At 36.0% G+C, this 17,880-nt stretch overlaps 1 protein-coding gene across 2 annotated transcripts in view; it reads right to left on the reverse strand.

Annotated features, from left to right (window-relative positions):
- LOC127844086 (coiled-coil domain-containing protein 102A-like) overlaps positions 1-10,568 on the reverse strand; it is a 30,109-nt gene extending 19,541 nt beyond the window's left edge. The window contains exons 1-2 of one of the 2 annotated variants that reach the window (XM_052374058.1): positions 10,121-10,568; positions 7,100-7,857 (exon numbers count right to left, since the gene is read on the reverse strand). In XM_052374058.1, coding sequence (XP_052230018.1) covers positions 7,100-7,857; positions 10,121-10,174 — 812 coding nt within the window. In that variant the 5' untranslated portion in view covers positions 10,175-10,568. Of the gene's footprint in view, positions 1-7,099; positions 7,858-9,788; positions 9,912-10,120 lie in introns of those variants that run through there. The other variant, XM_052374059.1, reaches the window with a different exon arrangement.
- Positions 10,569-17,880: the final 7,312 nt, after the last annotated feature.

Here is a 17,880-nt window from a genome sequence, read left to right on the forward strand (position 1 = left end):
TTTAAAAAACTAATATTTGCATGTCTGTTTGTTTTTTTGAAATAGTTGTTATTGTTAATCAGGAATGTGTTTAATGTGTATTTTTTATGAAAACTAATACATGCTTATATTTCCAGCTATGAGTTTTGTTTTGGAAACAGTACCAGTAAATTTACTGTGCAAACTGGGAAAAATAAGTTTCAGCGCGCAATTTATTTGTGCACTTGCAGATAATGCACTTATAGAACAAAATTGGCGCAAGTTTCCATCCTTTTGGGAATTTTCACAGCAATTGGGAATTTTTTTGACTAATAATATATGTATACATTTGTAAGACTGCAATTTAACTTGATGATTATTTTCAATAAATCTTTATTATAGTCAAGGCCTGACTGGATTTATAACACAGACACCAGCAAGAGGTCTAGAAGATTAGCATGCCTTTTCTTTAAACAAGAGGGCCAAGATGGCCCTAGTTCGCTCACCTGAGAGAGTCCGTTCATTCAATCTTTACCTAATGTCAAACATGACCTAGATATTGACAAGACAAACATCCTGGTCAAGTTTCATCATTATTGAACCAAAACTCTGGCGTAGGGAGTGTTTTTGTTTTTGTAAGATTTGAAATGGTGACCTATATTTTGAGTTGACCCCCCCCCCAAACATCAAACTTTGCTTACAAGGATTTTGTATAATATAATGAAAATTTGGACAATCTAAGGGCAATAATTATGGCAGTAATTATGTGATTTTGCTCATCATCAAACTTGACTGAGAACTTTCGGCAACTTTGATAAAGAATGCTTGAGAAATGTGAAAGCTAGAGTGTTTACAAACCAAATGTGGACGGACGGACAGACAGATGACAAAGACCAAACCTAAAATCTAACCTGAGCAATCAGGTGGGCTAAAAAGTGTGTTTCACGATCTGAGCCATTTTCCAACTTGTCCAAGAAATCAATAAAACCAATGTATTGACTAGTGTTCGATCACAAGGTTTCTCTCTTTAAGTCACATAAGGAAAACTGCCCAACCCCCCTGGCAGCCATGTTTATTGACCCATCAGGACCATTTGCAAACTTATCTGAGATATATATAAAACAAATCTATTCACCACGTTTCATGATGATTGGGCAAAAAATGTGACTTATAGAGTGTTCACAAGCTTTTTTTACTATAGAAATATAAGAAAACTGCCCCCCCCCCTGGCAGCCATGTTATTCAACTGACCGGAACCATTTTCCAACTCAACTCTCGTATCAAGAAAACAAATGTTCTGACCCAATTTCATGAAAATTGGGCAAAAAATGTGACTGCTACAGTGTTCACATGTTTTCACTATATACATATAGAGAAAAATGCCCCGCCCACTGGCCGCCATGTTTTTTCCCCAATCTGGACCATTTTCACACTCTTCCGATATATCAATAAAAAAAATGTTTTGATTAACTTTCATGATGGTTGGGCAAAAATTGTGACTTCTAAAGTGTTTACAAGGTTTCTCTATAGTCATATAAGGAAAACTGCCTCGCCCACTGGTGGCCATATTTTTCAATGAACCGGAACCACTTTTGAACTCAACCAACATATCATTAACACAGACATATTGATAAAGTTACATGATGATTGGGCATTAAATGTAACTTCTACAGTGTTTACAAGCTTTTTTTATTTTGACCTATTGACCTAGTTTTTGGCTCAACATGACCCAGTTTCAAACTCGATCGAGATTTCATTTGGACAAGTCTTCTGACCAAGTTTCATGAAGATTGGCCAATAAATGTGGCCTCTAGAGTGTTTACGAACAAATGTGGACGGACGGACAACGGACAAGACCAGTCACAAAAGCACACCTGAGCAATCAGATGAGCTAAAAACAAGAGCTGTCACCATAGGATGACATTTGCCCCAAAAAACCCTTTGATAGAAGTTATAGCATTTTTCGAAACCTAAACACGGACCATAAGTTCAAGGTCAAGGTCACAGGGGTCAAAATTTGTGTGCGTATGGAAAGGCCTTGTCTATATAAACATGCATACCAAATATGAAGGTTATATCTCAAGGGACATAGAAGTTATGAGCATTTTTCGAAACCTAAACACAGATTTCGAAACCTAAACAAGGACCCTAACTTCAAGGTAAAGGTCACAGGGGTAAAAAATTGTATGCGTATGGAAAGGCCTTATCCATATACACATGCATACCAAATATGAAGGTTATATCTCAAGTGACATAGAAGTTATGAGCATTTTTCGAAACCTAAACGCAGATTTCGAAACCTAAACACGGACCCTAACTAAGGTAAAGGTCACAGGGGTAAAAAATTGTGTGCGTAAGAAAAGGCCTTGTCCATATACACATGCATACCAAATATGAAGGTTATATCTCAAGGGACATAGAAGTTATGAGTTACCATTTTTAAACTTTACACGCATATCTAGGAAACAAAATACTGACAAAATTTCATTAAAATTGGGCCAAATATGTGACTTATAGACTGTTGACATGTTTTCACTATATACATATAGAGAAAAATGCCCTGCTTACTGGCGGCCATGTTTTTCAACCGATCTGGACAATTTTCGAGCTCGTTCGAGAAATCAATAAAACCCATGTTTTGACCAACTTTCATGATGATTGGGCAAAAATTGTGACTTCCAGAGTGTTTACAAGGTTTCTCTAAAGCCAAATAAGGAAAACTGCTCCGCCCACTGGCGGCCATGTTTTTCAACCGACCAGAACCACTTTTGAACTCAACCAACAAAGCATTAAGACAAACATTTTGACAAAGTAATATGAAGATTGGGCATGAAATGTGACTTCTACAGTGTTTACAAGTTTTTTCTCTTTTTTGACCTAGTTTTTGACCCAGCACGACCCAGTTTCGAACTCGACCGAGATTTCATTGGGACGAAGCGTCTGAGCAAGTTTCATAAATATCAGACAATAAATGTGGCCTCTAGAGTGTTTACTAACAAATGTTAACTGACGGACGGACGGATGTACGACGGACAAAGACCGGTTAAAATAGCTCACCTGAGCAATCAGGTGAGCTAAACAAGAGCACCGCCTTGCGGGTGCAGACCGCTCATCTATTTTTTTTAAAGGTGTAGGGACCTATCTCAATTTCAATCACAAAGGAGGGAGGGGTGGAGTGGAGAGGGGTGTATAGTGTGGGGTGTGGTCATTTCTTACATTATCAAATTTATCTTCCAAAAATGCAAAAAAAAAATAATTTTTTTTGGGGGGGGGGGATTCTTGGGTGGGAGGGTTGGACGGTATTTCAAACATAAAATAATAAAAATAAATATTTGTGTTTTTCAACCATGTTTGAAAAAAACAAGAGATGCGTTTGTCAGAAACACAATGCCCCCTATTGCGCCGCTTTGAAAAAAAAATTGTTTTTTTTTTACCTTTGACCTTGAAGGATGACCTTGACCTTGAACTTCCACCACTCAAAATATGCAGTGTTATGAGAACGCCGCTTTGAAATTATTATTTTTTACCTTTGACCTTGAAGGATAACCTTGACCTTGAAGGATGACCTTGACCTTGAACTTCCACCACTCAAAATGTGCAGCTTCATGATAACACCGCTTTGATTTTTTTGTTTACCTTTGACCTTGAAGGATGATCTTGACCTTGAAGAACGACCTTGACCTTGAACTTCCACCACTCAAAATTTGCAGCTTCATGAGAACACCGCTTTGAATTTTTTTTGTTACCTTTGACCTTGAAGGATGACCTTGACCTTGAAGGATGACCTTGACCTTGAAGGATGACCTTGACCTTGAAGGATGACCTTGACCTTGAACTTCCACCACTCAAAATGTGCAGCTTCATGATAACGCCACTTTGAATTTTTATATGTATTTTTTTTAACTTTGACCTTGAAGGATGACATTGACCTTGAAGGATGACCTTGAACTTCCAGCACTCAAAATGAGCAGCTTCATGATAAGGCCGCTTTGAAATTATTTATTTTTTTACCTTTGACCTTGAAGGATGACTTTGACCTTGAAGAATGACCTTGACCTTCCACCACTCCAAATGTGCAGCTTCATGATAATGCCGCTTTGAAAATATTTTTTTTTAACTTTGACCTTGAAGGATGACCTTGACCTTTGAGAATGACCTTGACCTTGAACTTCCACCACTCAAAATGTGCAGCTTCATGAGAACCCCGCTTTGAAATTATTTTTTTTTTTTTACCTTTGACATTGAAGGATGACCTTGACCTTAAAGGATGACATTGACCTTGAACTTCCACCACTCAAAATGTGCAGCTTCAAAGTTTTCGGACGGACAGACGACATATATTTGACAATTGACCTTGAAGGATGACCTTCACCATCACCTTTCATCACTCAAAATGTTCAGCTCCATGTGATACACATGCATGCCAAATATCAAGTTGCCATCTTCAAAAGCAGGTTTTTTTCCCACTTTTCGGGAAGATAGCCCATGGCTTTGGAATTGGGAATTGTATCGGCATTTTCATGAAATTGGGAAAATAAATTCATTAGCCTTTTTTCCACAAGAAAAGTCCACAGATAAAGGAAATACTTAATTTGATATAACTCTTAATAATCATTCAAATTAAAAGAACAAAATCATATAATACTTTGTTAGATGTAATTGAATTAAAATTGAGATTAAATACTCATTAGACACTTCTTTCTAAAAAAAAAAAAAATTTTTTTTTTTTGGAAATTGGGAATTTTTTGCCACATTTTTGAAAAAAAGTATACTTTTTGGGATTGGGAACATAGCCAAATTTCGGCTATAAAATCGGGTAAAAAAAAACCTGAAAAGTGAAAAAGTTATGGCCAATGTTAAAGTTTTTTTCGGACGGACAGACTGACTGACATACTGACGGAAAGTTCAACAGCTATATGCCACCCTACCGGGGACATAAAGATTTTTTTTTTGGGATGGGGGGGGGGGGGGTATAGTGTGAGGGTGTGGTGGTCATTTATTAGATGATCTTTAATTTTTTTTTTTAATGGGGGGGATTGAAGGGGGGTTCGGGGAGGCGTGGGGGATGGTTTGGGTAGAGTCTATTGTGGTATGTCAGGTACGAGTTGTTTTGTAAAAGTATCAATCAAATCTAATCATAAAGAAAGAAGTTATGGCAATTTTAGCAAAATTTAATAATTTGACCTTGAAAGTCAAGGTCATTCAAAGGTCAAGGTAAAATTCAACTCGCCAGTTACAGTATCCTCATGATAGCATGAAAGTATTTGAAGTTTGAAAGCAATAGCCTTGATACTTTAGAAGTGAAGTGGATCTAAACACAAAATGTAACCATATATTCAAAGTTACTAAGTCAAAAAAGGGCCATAATTCCGTCAAAATGACAACCAGAGTTATGCATCTTGTCCTGTACTGTCCCCTTATGATAGTTTGCGAGTGTTCCAAGTATGAAAGCAATATCTATGATACTTTAGGAGTAAAATGGACCAAAACACAAAACTTAAATCAAATTTTCAATTTCTACATGTAAAGGGTCCATAATTCTGTCAAAATGCCAGTCAGAGTTACATAACTTTGCCTGTACAGTCCCCTTAAGATAGTTAGTAAGTGTTGCAAGTATGAAAGCAATAGCTTTGATACTTTAGGAATAAAGTGGACCTAAACACAAAACTTAACCAAATTTTCAATTTTCTAAGTATAAAAAGGGCACATAAGTCTGTCAAAATTCCAGTCCGAGTTAAATAACTTTGCCTGCACAGTCCCCTTATGATAGTTAGTAAGTGTTTTCTAAGTATAAAAAGGGCACATTATTCTGTCAAAATGCCAGTCAGAGTTACATAACTTTGCCTGCACGGTCCCCTTATGATATTAAGTGTTGCAAGTATGAAAGCAATAACTTTGATACTTTATAAGAAATAAAATGGACCTAAACACAAAACTTAAAAAAGTTATCTAACTTTGCCTGCCCAGTCCCCTCATGATAGTAAGTAAGTGTACCAAGTTTGAATGCAATAGCATTGATACTTTCTGAGAAAAGTGGACATAAACACAAAACTTAACCGAACCCCGACGCTGATGCTGACGCCAAGGTGATGACAATAGCTCTTTTTTTTTTTCAAAAAATAGATGAGCTAAAAATGTGTTTTGTTGATTGTTTCATGACGACTGATTAAAACTAGACATTCAAGGAAGGACAAGTGCAATGTAGGTTTTTAATAATAAAACCAATAAGAAAATTATGTATATTTTGCTGAAAATTTGAAGATGTGTGCAAAATACAACTGGACTACTACTTTTTCCTTTTGGACTCCTTCTTTTTCCTTTTGGACTCCAACTTTTTTCTTTTGGACTCTTTTTCCAAGGAAGGAGTCCATGGACTCCTGTTTTAAAATCCTAGCGAGAGCCCTGTTAAACACAAAACTTAACCAAATTTTCAATTTTCTAAGTATAAAAAGGGCACATTATTCTGTCCAAATGCCAGTCAGAGATACATAACTTTGCCTGCACAGTCCCCTTATGATAGTTAGTAAGTTTTGCAAGTATGAAAGCAATAGCTTTGATACTTATGGAATAAAATGGACCTAAACACAAAACTTAACCAAAATTTTCAATTTTCTAAGTATAAAAAGGGCACATAATTCTGCCAAAATGCAAGCCAAAGTTATCTCACTTTGCCTGCCCAGTCCCCTCATGATAGTAAGTAAGTGTACCAAGTTTGAATGCAATAGCATTGATACTGTATGAGAAAAGTGGACCTTAACGCAAAACTTAACCGGACGCCGACACGGACGCCAAGGTGATGACAATAGCTCATTTTTTTTTTTTAAAAATAGATGAGCTAAAAAGCTAAGTAAACAATACAGGGCTTGCATTAAATTTAGAATACTCTATTCTTAACTTCCTGGCTTCCACTTTTGGAAGTAATTTTAGGACATGACACTATGCCCTTAGTCTTTAAAGGTACCGGTTTTTATATTCCAAGTCATTCTATGCACAATGCCTATGTTTGAATAATTCACTAAAATAAGTTCATTCTTAAATAATTAAACTTAATTTCTGAAATTTCGAATGTCGAGTGACAAAATTTGAGAGTTATTTGCTTCAAAACCACCTTGAATTCAAGCCCTGCCCTTTGCCTACTTACTCCCTTTCTCCTGAGATTGTCTTTTGAGATTCATTCAGCCTCAGTTCCATTAGTGTCAGCTTATCTTCCTTCATACCAGGTCCACTTTCCTTGACTTTTCGCTCAAACTCATCTGGTGTTTGAGAACCAGAATCTTTCAATGGACTTTTTACTGGTGTTGTTTTCACTTTAGATTGCACACTCTCATCAGATAAATTTACCACTGCGTTTTCGGTAGTTCCTTCATGAACAATACCATGACCAACAACCGCAGAATTAGATGCAGAATTAGAGGTTAAATCTAATTTTTTTTCAACATTTTTGTCAGTGTTTGTTTTATTGCTGTTAACCAGTTCTTCTTTCTCTCTTTTCAGTGAGTTGTTTTCCTTAATCAGCAAGTCAAGCTTCCCTCTGAGCTGTCTATTCTCCTCTCGAGCCTTGTTCCTTTCATTTCTCACTTTACTCCACTTTTCTCTCCAGTTTGAGGTACAGTCCGACCACCAGCGCATTGTTTTCTCCATTTGTGATGCCCGTGCCCGGATTTCGTCCAATTCCCGCTGCTGAAGTTCGAGCTTGTCCTCAAGGTCGCTGTTAATGCTGTGTTGTTGGGGATGAGCATTCATTATGTGGTTACCATGGTTACCGTCCATGGCTGGCAGGGGGGAAGGGGCCACTGGGAACTGGGGTCCAGGAGTGGCCCTTAGGTATGAGACATCCCCTTTGGGGCCTGGGCCCTGTGGTAGTTTCTGACTCATTATGTGTTTCCAGCTTATGCCAAACTGATTCAGAAAAGATATGAATAAATATAAAATAATCAGAGTGAATATAAGTAAACAAGCATGATGTGAACAAATTGTTTATTAAAAGAATGAAATTTATTACTTTTATATCCCTGAACACAAATGGGACTTAAACAAGGCCCTCCAGATTTCAAGGGCTTAGGCAAACACTCAACGTCACTATAAAAGCTAGGTGAGCTGTTTATATAGCAAGGCATTATAAATTCTACTGTAACTTATACCTCACACTATTTCACATAGTATTTTAAATGTGTGAGGATATTGTAGACACACTATCTGATGAAATACATGTAGTTACAACAAAGTTTAATCAATTATCATAATTAAGTTGGTATCCATTTTGTCAATTTTGAGTTGTCTTAACAAGATTTTAAAAGATAATTCTTTCTATGTCATGCAATTAATACTGGTAAATGACAATTAACATATTACATCTGAGGAAAACTGAATGCCTTGTGTATGCATAATCATTAAAGCTTATATTTTCCCAACCAACTTAGCATATAATCTGTAATTTTTCACAAGGAACGTGCACTGATGCAGCGTCTACAGTTGTATTCTAGAAAACCAAAAATAGAGAGGAAATTCCACCCTCACTTGCCAGTTGAAAACATTATCAAATACCATGTTTATACATTTAAGATTTTAAGTTCAATTGTTTTACCATAAAAAACATAACATACCGTCAAGTCAGCAAAATACTATGGTAACTGCTGTAAAATTTAACAGCACTTTCCATAGTATTGCACTGACTTGACTTAAAAACTAAAATGGCTTTACATTGATACATCCACGCTTTCCATGGGAATGCCATGACCTTGTACAACCTGATTTTCACTTGCTTTTAATCAAGATAAAGGATCAACACAAAAGACATGATCACTGTTTATTTGAAGCTATAATTTGTTTACGTCACATTAACATAAAGATTCATAAGTGTATTTCGGCATAAAAACGTAATTTCGCTCATTTGAGAATTAAACAAAATGTTTACAGTTGTGTGTAATGAATTAAAGGATAATTTGTTTGAATGCTTTACGTGTCCAATAAACATTTTGACAATATTATTATTACGCATTAAATTCAAACTTTCCACAAGGATTGCACCAGGTTGCAATCATCAGTTTTCTTAGAAACTGGACAGGATTTCATAGTGGAGGTGTACATTGTAGGGTTCGATTAGAATGATAGGTATAACAAAGCCAACAAACTGCCACAAAACCATGCACTTATGGTAATTACGTTACACTAAGTCTGCATGATTTCAATGATGTTATTGACTGCCTACGACTGCTGTTGCTCATTCAAAGTTTAAGCTCACAGTGGTCAATATTTTTTAACACAACACTGCTCAGCCTTTTAGCGGGCTTAAGTTGGGTAAGTTAATTTCATTGACAAACAATCAGTTATCAGCTATATACATTTTCGGGACCGTCGATATCGATTTGATCTTTAGTAAATTCTCCTAGATATCACGCCCACTGATTTTCTGCACACATGCTGAAAATATGCAGGATCATTGGAAAAATTATGCTGCCTAGAATGGACACTGCTGATAAAATGCAGTAAACTACTACATGTATTCATTTCATGAAAGTTACTTAAAGTAAGAAAAAACATTCAATAAAAATCAATATCTTGATGAATTTTATCTATATAACTTGGCATTGATCTTAATGAATGTATCAGATAAAATTCGAAATTTAATTGATTTTATTTTAAGATCATTTCAAATCATAGATTGATTCACTCAAATAATAGTTCAATAGAGTTAAATGAAGTGGTCGCGAAAATATGTGTTACTTTAAATATGTACGATTAATAGTATAGTATATCTTTCGTCAAACTTCTGTGATTTGCTAAATATATTTTGCTTGCTAATGAATGATAATATGTATTTAAAATATTACCTGAAATGGTAAATGCCACGGAAATTATAATGTCAAATTATTAGTGTTTGTGTTTTGCATTTCCCCCAAGAGCCTATACTTTAGGATACAGTACACTCAACTCCAATGACCTTAGAAGCCAAAAAGTGTTATCAAAAGTCATGCACATACGGACATGCTGTTTATTGATACAATACAATATAATATGAATATATTTGTGTTGCTTTTTATTGATACAATACAATATAAGATGAATATATTAAGTTATATTGCAATGAAAAATACGTTTATTAATTGCGCTTTATTATTAATGTGAAATTAAATGTGCTAATAGTAAATGGTAACAATGATACCTTGTCATTTTCGGGAAACATTTCCTGAACAGTTTCGTCATCAGTTTTCAACATACATGCATGGAAAATACATTTTCAATAAATGTAACCGTTATGCACTGGTTAATTGACGGGTTTGATCGGATGAATGGTCAATTGTTGATTGAGCCAGTTAAACAGGCCCGTACCCAGGCACTGGGCTCAGGGACCCGGCCCCCCAAGCTGGCTGTCGAGTTTTGATTTTTAGCTCATCTATTTTTTGAAAAAAAAATATGAGCTATTGTCATCACCTTGGCGTCGGCGTCTGCGTCGGCGTCCGGTTAAGTTTTGCGTTTATGTCCACTTTTCTCAGAAAGTATCAATGCTATTGCATTCAAACTTGGTACACTTACTTACTATCATGAGAGGACTGGGCAGGCAAAGTAAGATAACTCTGGCATGCAATTTGACAGAATTATGTGCCCTTTTTATACTTAGAAAATTGAAAAGTTTGGTTAAGTTTTGCGTTTAGGTCCACTTTTCTCAGAAAGTATCAATGCTATTGCATTCAAACTTGGAACACTTACTTACTATCATGAGGGGACTGGGCAGGCAAAGTTAGATAACTCTGGCGTGCATTTTGACAGAATTATGTGCCCTTTATATACTTAGAAAATTGAAAATTTTGGTTAAGTTTTGAGTTTAGGTCCATTTTATTCCGTAAGTATCAAAGCTATTGCTTTCATACTTGCAACACTTACTAACTATCATAAGCGGACTGTGCAGGCAAAGTAATGTAACTCTGACTGGCATTTTGACAGAATAATGTGCCCTTTTTATACTTAGAGAATTGAAAATTTTGTTAAGTTTTGTGTTTAGGTCCACTTTATTCCTACAGTATCAAAGCTATTGCTTTCATACTTGCAACACTTATTAACTATCATAAGGGGACTGTGCAGGCAAAGTTATGTAACTCTGACTGGCATTTGGACGGAATTATGGGTCCTTTATACTTAGAAAATTTGGTTTAAGTTTTGTGTTTTGGTCCACTTTACCCCTAAAGTATCATAGATATTGCTTTCATACTTGGAACACTCGCAAATTATCATAAGGGTACAGTAAAAGGACAAGTTGCATAACTCTGGTTGTCATTTTTACGGAATTATGGCCCTTTTTTGACTTAGTAACTTTGAATATATGGTTAAATTTTGTGTTTCGATCCACATTACTTCTTAACTATTAAGGCTATTGCTTTCAAACTTCAAATACTTTCATGCTATCATGAGGTTTCTGTACTTGGCAAGTTGAATTTTACCTTGACCTTTGAATGACCTTGACTCTCAAGGTCAAATTATTAAATATTGCTAAAATTGCCATAACTTCTTTATTTATGATTAGATTTGATTGATACTTTGACAAAACTACTCTTACCTGACATACCACAATAGACTCTACCCAAACCATCCCCCGTGCCCTCCCCCACCAAATCCCCCCCCCCTATTTTTTTTTTTTTTTTTTTTTAAGATCATCTCACAAATGACCACCACACCCTCACACTATACCCCCCACCCCACCCACCCCCAAATTTTTTTTTTGAAACTGTTAAAAAACACAAAGATTTATTTTTGTTATTTTATGTTTGAAATACCGTCCAACCATCGCACCGTAGAATCCCTCCCCCTCCCCCCCACCCCCCCCTAATTTTTTTTTTTAAAGATCATCTCACAAATGACCACCACACCCTCACACTATACCCCCCCCCCACCCTCCCAAATTTCTTTTTTTTTTTTGAAACAGTTAAAAAACACAAATTTTTATTTTTATTAATTTATGTTTGAACTACCGTCCAACCATCGCACCCAAGAATCCCCCCCCTCCCCCCCACCCCCCCTATTTTTTTTTTTTTTTTAAAGATCATCTCACAAATTACCACCACACCCTCACACTATACCCCCCACCCCACCCTCCCAAATTTCTTTTTTTTTTGAAACGGTTAAAAAACACAAATTTTTATTTTTATTAATTTATGTTTGAACTACCGTCCAACCATCGCACCCAAGAATCCCCCCCCCCCTCCCTCCCACCCGAATCCCACCCCCCCCATAATTTTTTTTTTAAGATCATCTCACAAATGACCACCACACCCTCACACTATACCCCCCACCCCCACCCCACCCTCCCAAATTTCTTTTTTTTTTTGAAACAGTTAAAAAACACAAATTTTTATTTTTTATTAATTTATGTTTGAACCCCCCCCCCCCATTTTTGGAAAATAATGTAATAAATGTCCTCACCCCCACACTATACACCCCTCTTCACTCCACCCCTCCCTCCTTTGTGATTGAAAATGAGAGTCCCTTCACCTTTAAAAAGAAAATAGATGAGCGGTCTGCACCCGCAAGGCGGTGCTCTTGTTTAAATAATGGGCCTACTACAATTTGTTCTCACATGAAAGGGCCCACAGTACACTTCCCTGCAATACAAATGCGAAGATGTGTTTTATTGCCCCTGATACACAAGGGGATTAGCGCTGATTTACTCGCCAGTGGAGATAAACATCAACATAAAGCAGGTTGTAAGAGAATTTGGGAAGAATTCTAGGAAGATGGCACTTCCTGACCTGATGTCAGAGCTATAGACAATTGTGATGGTGTATATGGTGAAACTGTGTTGTAGATAATAAACATGTTATTATATATTTACTTTGAAACTTTAGAGGAGGTTTGATTTCAAAGTGAAAATACTATTAGGTTATATTTCAGTGACTGACAAATACCCAGAATAGTATTTTCTCTTTTAATTCAAACCTCCTCTAGAGCCATACTTTATGATACATTTCTGTGAAAACTGTGTTGTAGATGATAAACATTTTATTATGAATTTACTTTAAAACTTTAGAGGAGGTTTGAATTCAAAGAGAAAATACTATTAGGTTATATGTCAGTTACTGACATATAACCATAATAGTATTTTCTCTTTGATATCAAACCTCCTCTAGAGTCATACCTTATGTTACATTTCTTAATAAAGGTTTTTGATGTTTAAAGGTTGCTTTTCCTTCTTCATAAAACATCATACATTTCTGAAATTAAAGATTTAAACATGTGTGTGAATTTCAAACCAATGGTTAAAGCTTTAGACTTCAGAAAGGTGCTGATTTACTCGTTATATACCATAAATCTATAGCACAAAATAAGGTTTTTAAACGCATTAAAATTCACCTTGAACATTGCCTAAAAATAAAAAATCTATTCCGGAGGGGCAACCCCATCCGCACCCTCCCCGTTTGCCCCCCCCCCCAGTCAAAATTTTCTGAGTACGACCCTGTTAAATGAGTTGACTAAGCCAGTTGCATGTATAAGTCAGTGGATTCATCAATGGACATGGTATTTGGCCAGTGTATTGTCAAACTTAAAGCATGGACAATGACTGTTGATTGTTCTAAGGGTGGATATGGATAATGCACTGGGCAATAAAGGGTTGATAAGTGGATAACTCAATGCATGAATTGGACAAGTGGTGTGGTCAATGGATGAGTTAGGACAGTGATGTATTCCAGTAAATCGATCAATGGGCAGATTGAAGCAGTGGATTGGTCAAAGGATGATTTGTGTCGGTGAATTGATTGGGGCAATTTTAGTAGGTCGATGAATAGGCTTGATAAATGCACCTGTCAATAATACCCGCAAGGGGAGTTAGACAGTATAGATAGAGATAACAGATTGTTAAGCCTGTGAATAAGCCAGTTGATGAGTTTAGTCAAATAAATGACTTTGGAAAATCAACCAATAGATGATTTTGGTGAGTGAATTGATCAGTTTATACATTGGTATGATATATTCGATGGATGGATTTGGTAATGAAACGGTTCGTTGATATGTTTGTAACGGGATTTGTTTTCATTTATTTGATTTGACAATTGAACAAGTCATCGAAAAGGAAGGAGCATTCAATGGTTTAATTGATGGATTGAGTCTAAGAATTGGCCAATACATTGATCGGGGTTCATTTATCAACAGTTGGATTTAGTCGATGAAAGTAAATGTATTTATCAAACATTTAAATATGACCCTGTTTTTATATTGGTGAGTCGGCCCGTCGATTGACTCATTAAAGGTGTTATTTTGAAAGTTGACTGATAAAGCATGGTGTTTGTATTTCAGATTACTAAAGTGGTGTTTTTAAATTTGCCACAGTGAACATGGCACATAATACATATATGCTAACAGTCTAAGAGACGTTTGGAACCGTACTAGAAATGACGATACATTGACTAAACCCACTACAAAAATATCAGCGAACCGCCGTTTACATGTTTGAAATTCTAAAAATATGTTCTGTTTTCCAATAATTAAAGTTTGTTTGATAGGAAAAATTATAATTTTATCACGATATTTGGAGCATTTAAAGCATTATTGAACAAGGTTCAAATGCTGTGCGTTGGTATTATTTACACGCACATGTGGTCGGCGTGTGGCTTTGTTATTATTAAGACAAGAGGGCCATGATGGCCCTGAATCGCTCACCTGACTCATTAAGATCAGATGAAAACTATGACCTCAATTGTCTACACAATGTTTTTCTATGATTTGACCTAGTGACCTAGTTCCTGACTCTAGATGACCCAAATACAATCCCAATCCAGATTTCATCAAGATAAACATTCTGACCACAGTTCATAAATATTGGATGAAAACTGTGACCTCTATTGTCAACACAAGGTTTTTCTATTTATTTGACCTAGATTTTTACCCCAGATGACCCAAATACAATCCCACCCAGATTTCATCAAGAATTCTGACCAAATTTCATAAAGGTTGGATGAAAACTGTGATCTCTAATGTCTACACAAGGTTTTTCTATTATTTGACCTAGTGACCTAGTTTTTGACCCCAGATGACCCAAATAAAATCCCAACCCAGATTTCATCAAGATAAACATTCTGACCAAATTTCATAAAGATTGGATGAAAACTGTGACCTCTATTGTCTACAGAAGGTTGTTCTATTATTTGACCTAGTGACCTTGTTTTTGACCCCAGATGACCCAAATACAATCCCAAACCGGATTTCATCAAGATAAACATTTTGACCAAATTTCATCAAGATTGGATGCAAACTGTGACCTCTACTGTCTACACAAACAAATTGTTGACGGACGGACGCACGGACACACGCAGGCACGCACAACGGACGCAGAACATCACACGATCACATAAGCTCACCGTGTCACTTCATGACAGGTGACCTAAAAATATGTGTCGGAGATAAACATGAACAGTTGTGGTTAAAATCCCATAGAATCAAGGGCTGTTTGTAAAACATGCATTCCCCCCTATATGGGCTATAAGTTGTAGTAGCAGCCATTGTGTGAATACGTTTTTGTCACTGTGAATGGTGGTGGTGGTGGTGGTGATGTAGTAGTAGTAGTAGTAGTAGTTATAGTAGTTGTAGTAGTAGTAGTAGTAGTAGTAGTAGTAGTAGTAGTAGTAGTAGTAGTAGTAGTAGTATTAGTAGTAGTAGAAGTAGTAGTAGTAGTAGTAGTAGTAGTAGTAGTAGTAGTAGAAGTAGTAGTAGTAGTAGTAGTAGTAGTAGTAGTAGTAGTAGTAGTGGTAGAGGTAGTAGTAGTAGTAGTAGTAGTGGTAAAAGTAGTAGTAGTAGTGGCAGTAGTAGTAGAAGTAGTAATAGTAGACGTGGTGGTGGTGGTGGTGGTGGTGGTGGTCGTCGTCGTAGTAGTAGTAGTACTAGTAGTAGTAGTAGAAGTAGTAGTAGTAGTAGTAGTAGTAGTAGTAGTAGTAGTAGTAGTAGTAGTAGTAGCGGTAGTAGTAGTAGAAGTAGTAGTAGTAGTAGTAGTAGTAGTAGTAGTAGTAGTAGTAGTAGTAGGAGTAGCAGAAGCAGTAGCAGCATTACAAGACCAATACTTAAGAATGATCAAATGGGAAAAGGTAACCTAGCACTGGCAGTAAATATGGGGCTCATTTACAGGTCAGATTTGGAATCTCTGCTGTAAAATGAGATTTTGAATGAATTAAAGGGATGCAAATCTGTAATAAAAAGAACATGCATAAACCGTAGTTGTTTCCCTTGTTTGAACCATGCTAAATCCTTACAAGTTTGGAAAGAATTGGATGAAAAATTTGGACTTTATTGAATAAACACCATTTTCTCAATTCAAGGGGAGGTAATTCTGTACTTCATGGACCAATAATGCTCATTTTTTGTAGGGTTCGTGTCCTCATTGATATAAAGACACTGTGCAAATTTGGAAAGGATCGGACAAAAAATGTGGAAGATTTTTGAAAGTTATCACAAAATAGGCAAAAACGAATAAACATGCAAAGTTCAACGAGCTCCTGCGGCCATGTTTTTTGACGAATCAAATTTCTTTGAACATCTTTTTCAGGGGAGCCCTCAAAGGTCATCCCTGTGAAAATTTTTGAAAATCTGATGAGCGGTTTCTGACAAGAAGATTTTTTAAGGTTTTTACCATATATGGTCATGGCGGCCATCTTGGTTATGTGATCAAATTTTTTTTAACAATTCTTTTGTCCCATGACCTAGGGATGCTCCACATGAAATTTAGTTAAAATTGGCTCAATGGTTAAGTAGAAGAAGATGTTTACAAATTGTTTACATACAGACGGACGGACGGACGCCGGACGCTGAGTGATCACAATAGCTCACCCCGAGCTATCGCTCAGGTGAGCTAAAAACACATCATTTTGAATGAAAAATAGTCAAATAATAACGAAAAATAAACTTCTCTTATAATAAAAATTCAATATCAAATACACATGTAAAAAGATTGTTTCATAGGCATTCGTACAGACCAAATTACTTACAGCTGCTACTGAAGAGAACCACTCTTAAATGAGTTATTTTTAAACTTACCAGTATGTTATTCATAGTAACAGCTGTTGTATTTGGTATTTTATTTGCAAGAATTGTTCTCATATTTGGACTTTCTTCATTTTAGAAAGTTAAGTACTAAGAAATCTGATAGATAAAGTAATGTTAACATTTAATACCAAATTTCTTATTAATGACAAGAGGGAAGGATGTTAATAAATCTTATATACTAGTATGATATGCACGTACTAATAAATGTGCCGTTGAATTTTTGCAGTCAAGTAAATTCAATTTTTTTGTTGATACAAACTTAATTTCGTGTTTTTTAAACAAGAATTGTTTGAAATCATACAGCAGAAGCACACGAAAAAACGTAAAATGGTGTAAAACAGATGGTATTGCATATATTTTTTATGAATTGTTAAACAACACATGTCAACCTGATAAACCAGTCACTGTTTTGAGTGTTTTCCCTTAAAGCAATAACTTTTGAGTGCCAAAAACTTATCACCACCAATAAACTTATGCCAGATTAATCATCAATTAATCAAGAAAACAATCTTGTTAACGATCTTTCTAAAATGTCTGTACTTGTAACTTAATTCAGAATCAGCTATCATCACCAACTGCGCACTAATTAGCATAACGCTTTACAGCAATGACCGCATAAGATTAAAAATTTATATATATAATGTATTTAAATTTGTAATCGCATCTTATGCAAGGATGTTTAAGAAACATCTGCAAATGAGGCGCATTTTTGCAGAGGCCTGTTACCTGAGTATATTCAATCAAGATTCGTGCCCTAAAAAAACATACATGTGCCCAAAAAAGGAGACAAATGGACTGTGTTCATAATTATTTTAAATTCCAACCCCAGACATTCATTGGCATCCCAAAAACATACAGCAGACATCCATAGAACATGCATAAAAAAACACATTCGAGTAAGAA

The sequence above is a fragment of the Dreissena polymorpha genome, chromosome 9 (assembly GCF_020536995.1).
Source record: "Dreissena polymorpha isolate Duluth1 chromosome 9, UMN_Dpol_1.0, whole genome shotgun sequence".
NCBI lineage: Eukaryota > Metazoa > Mollusca > Bivalvia > Myida > Dreissenidae > Dreissena > Dreissena polymorpha.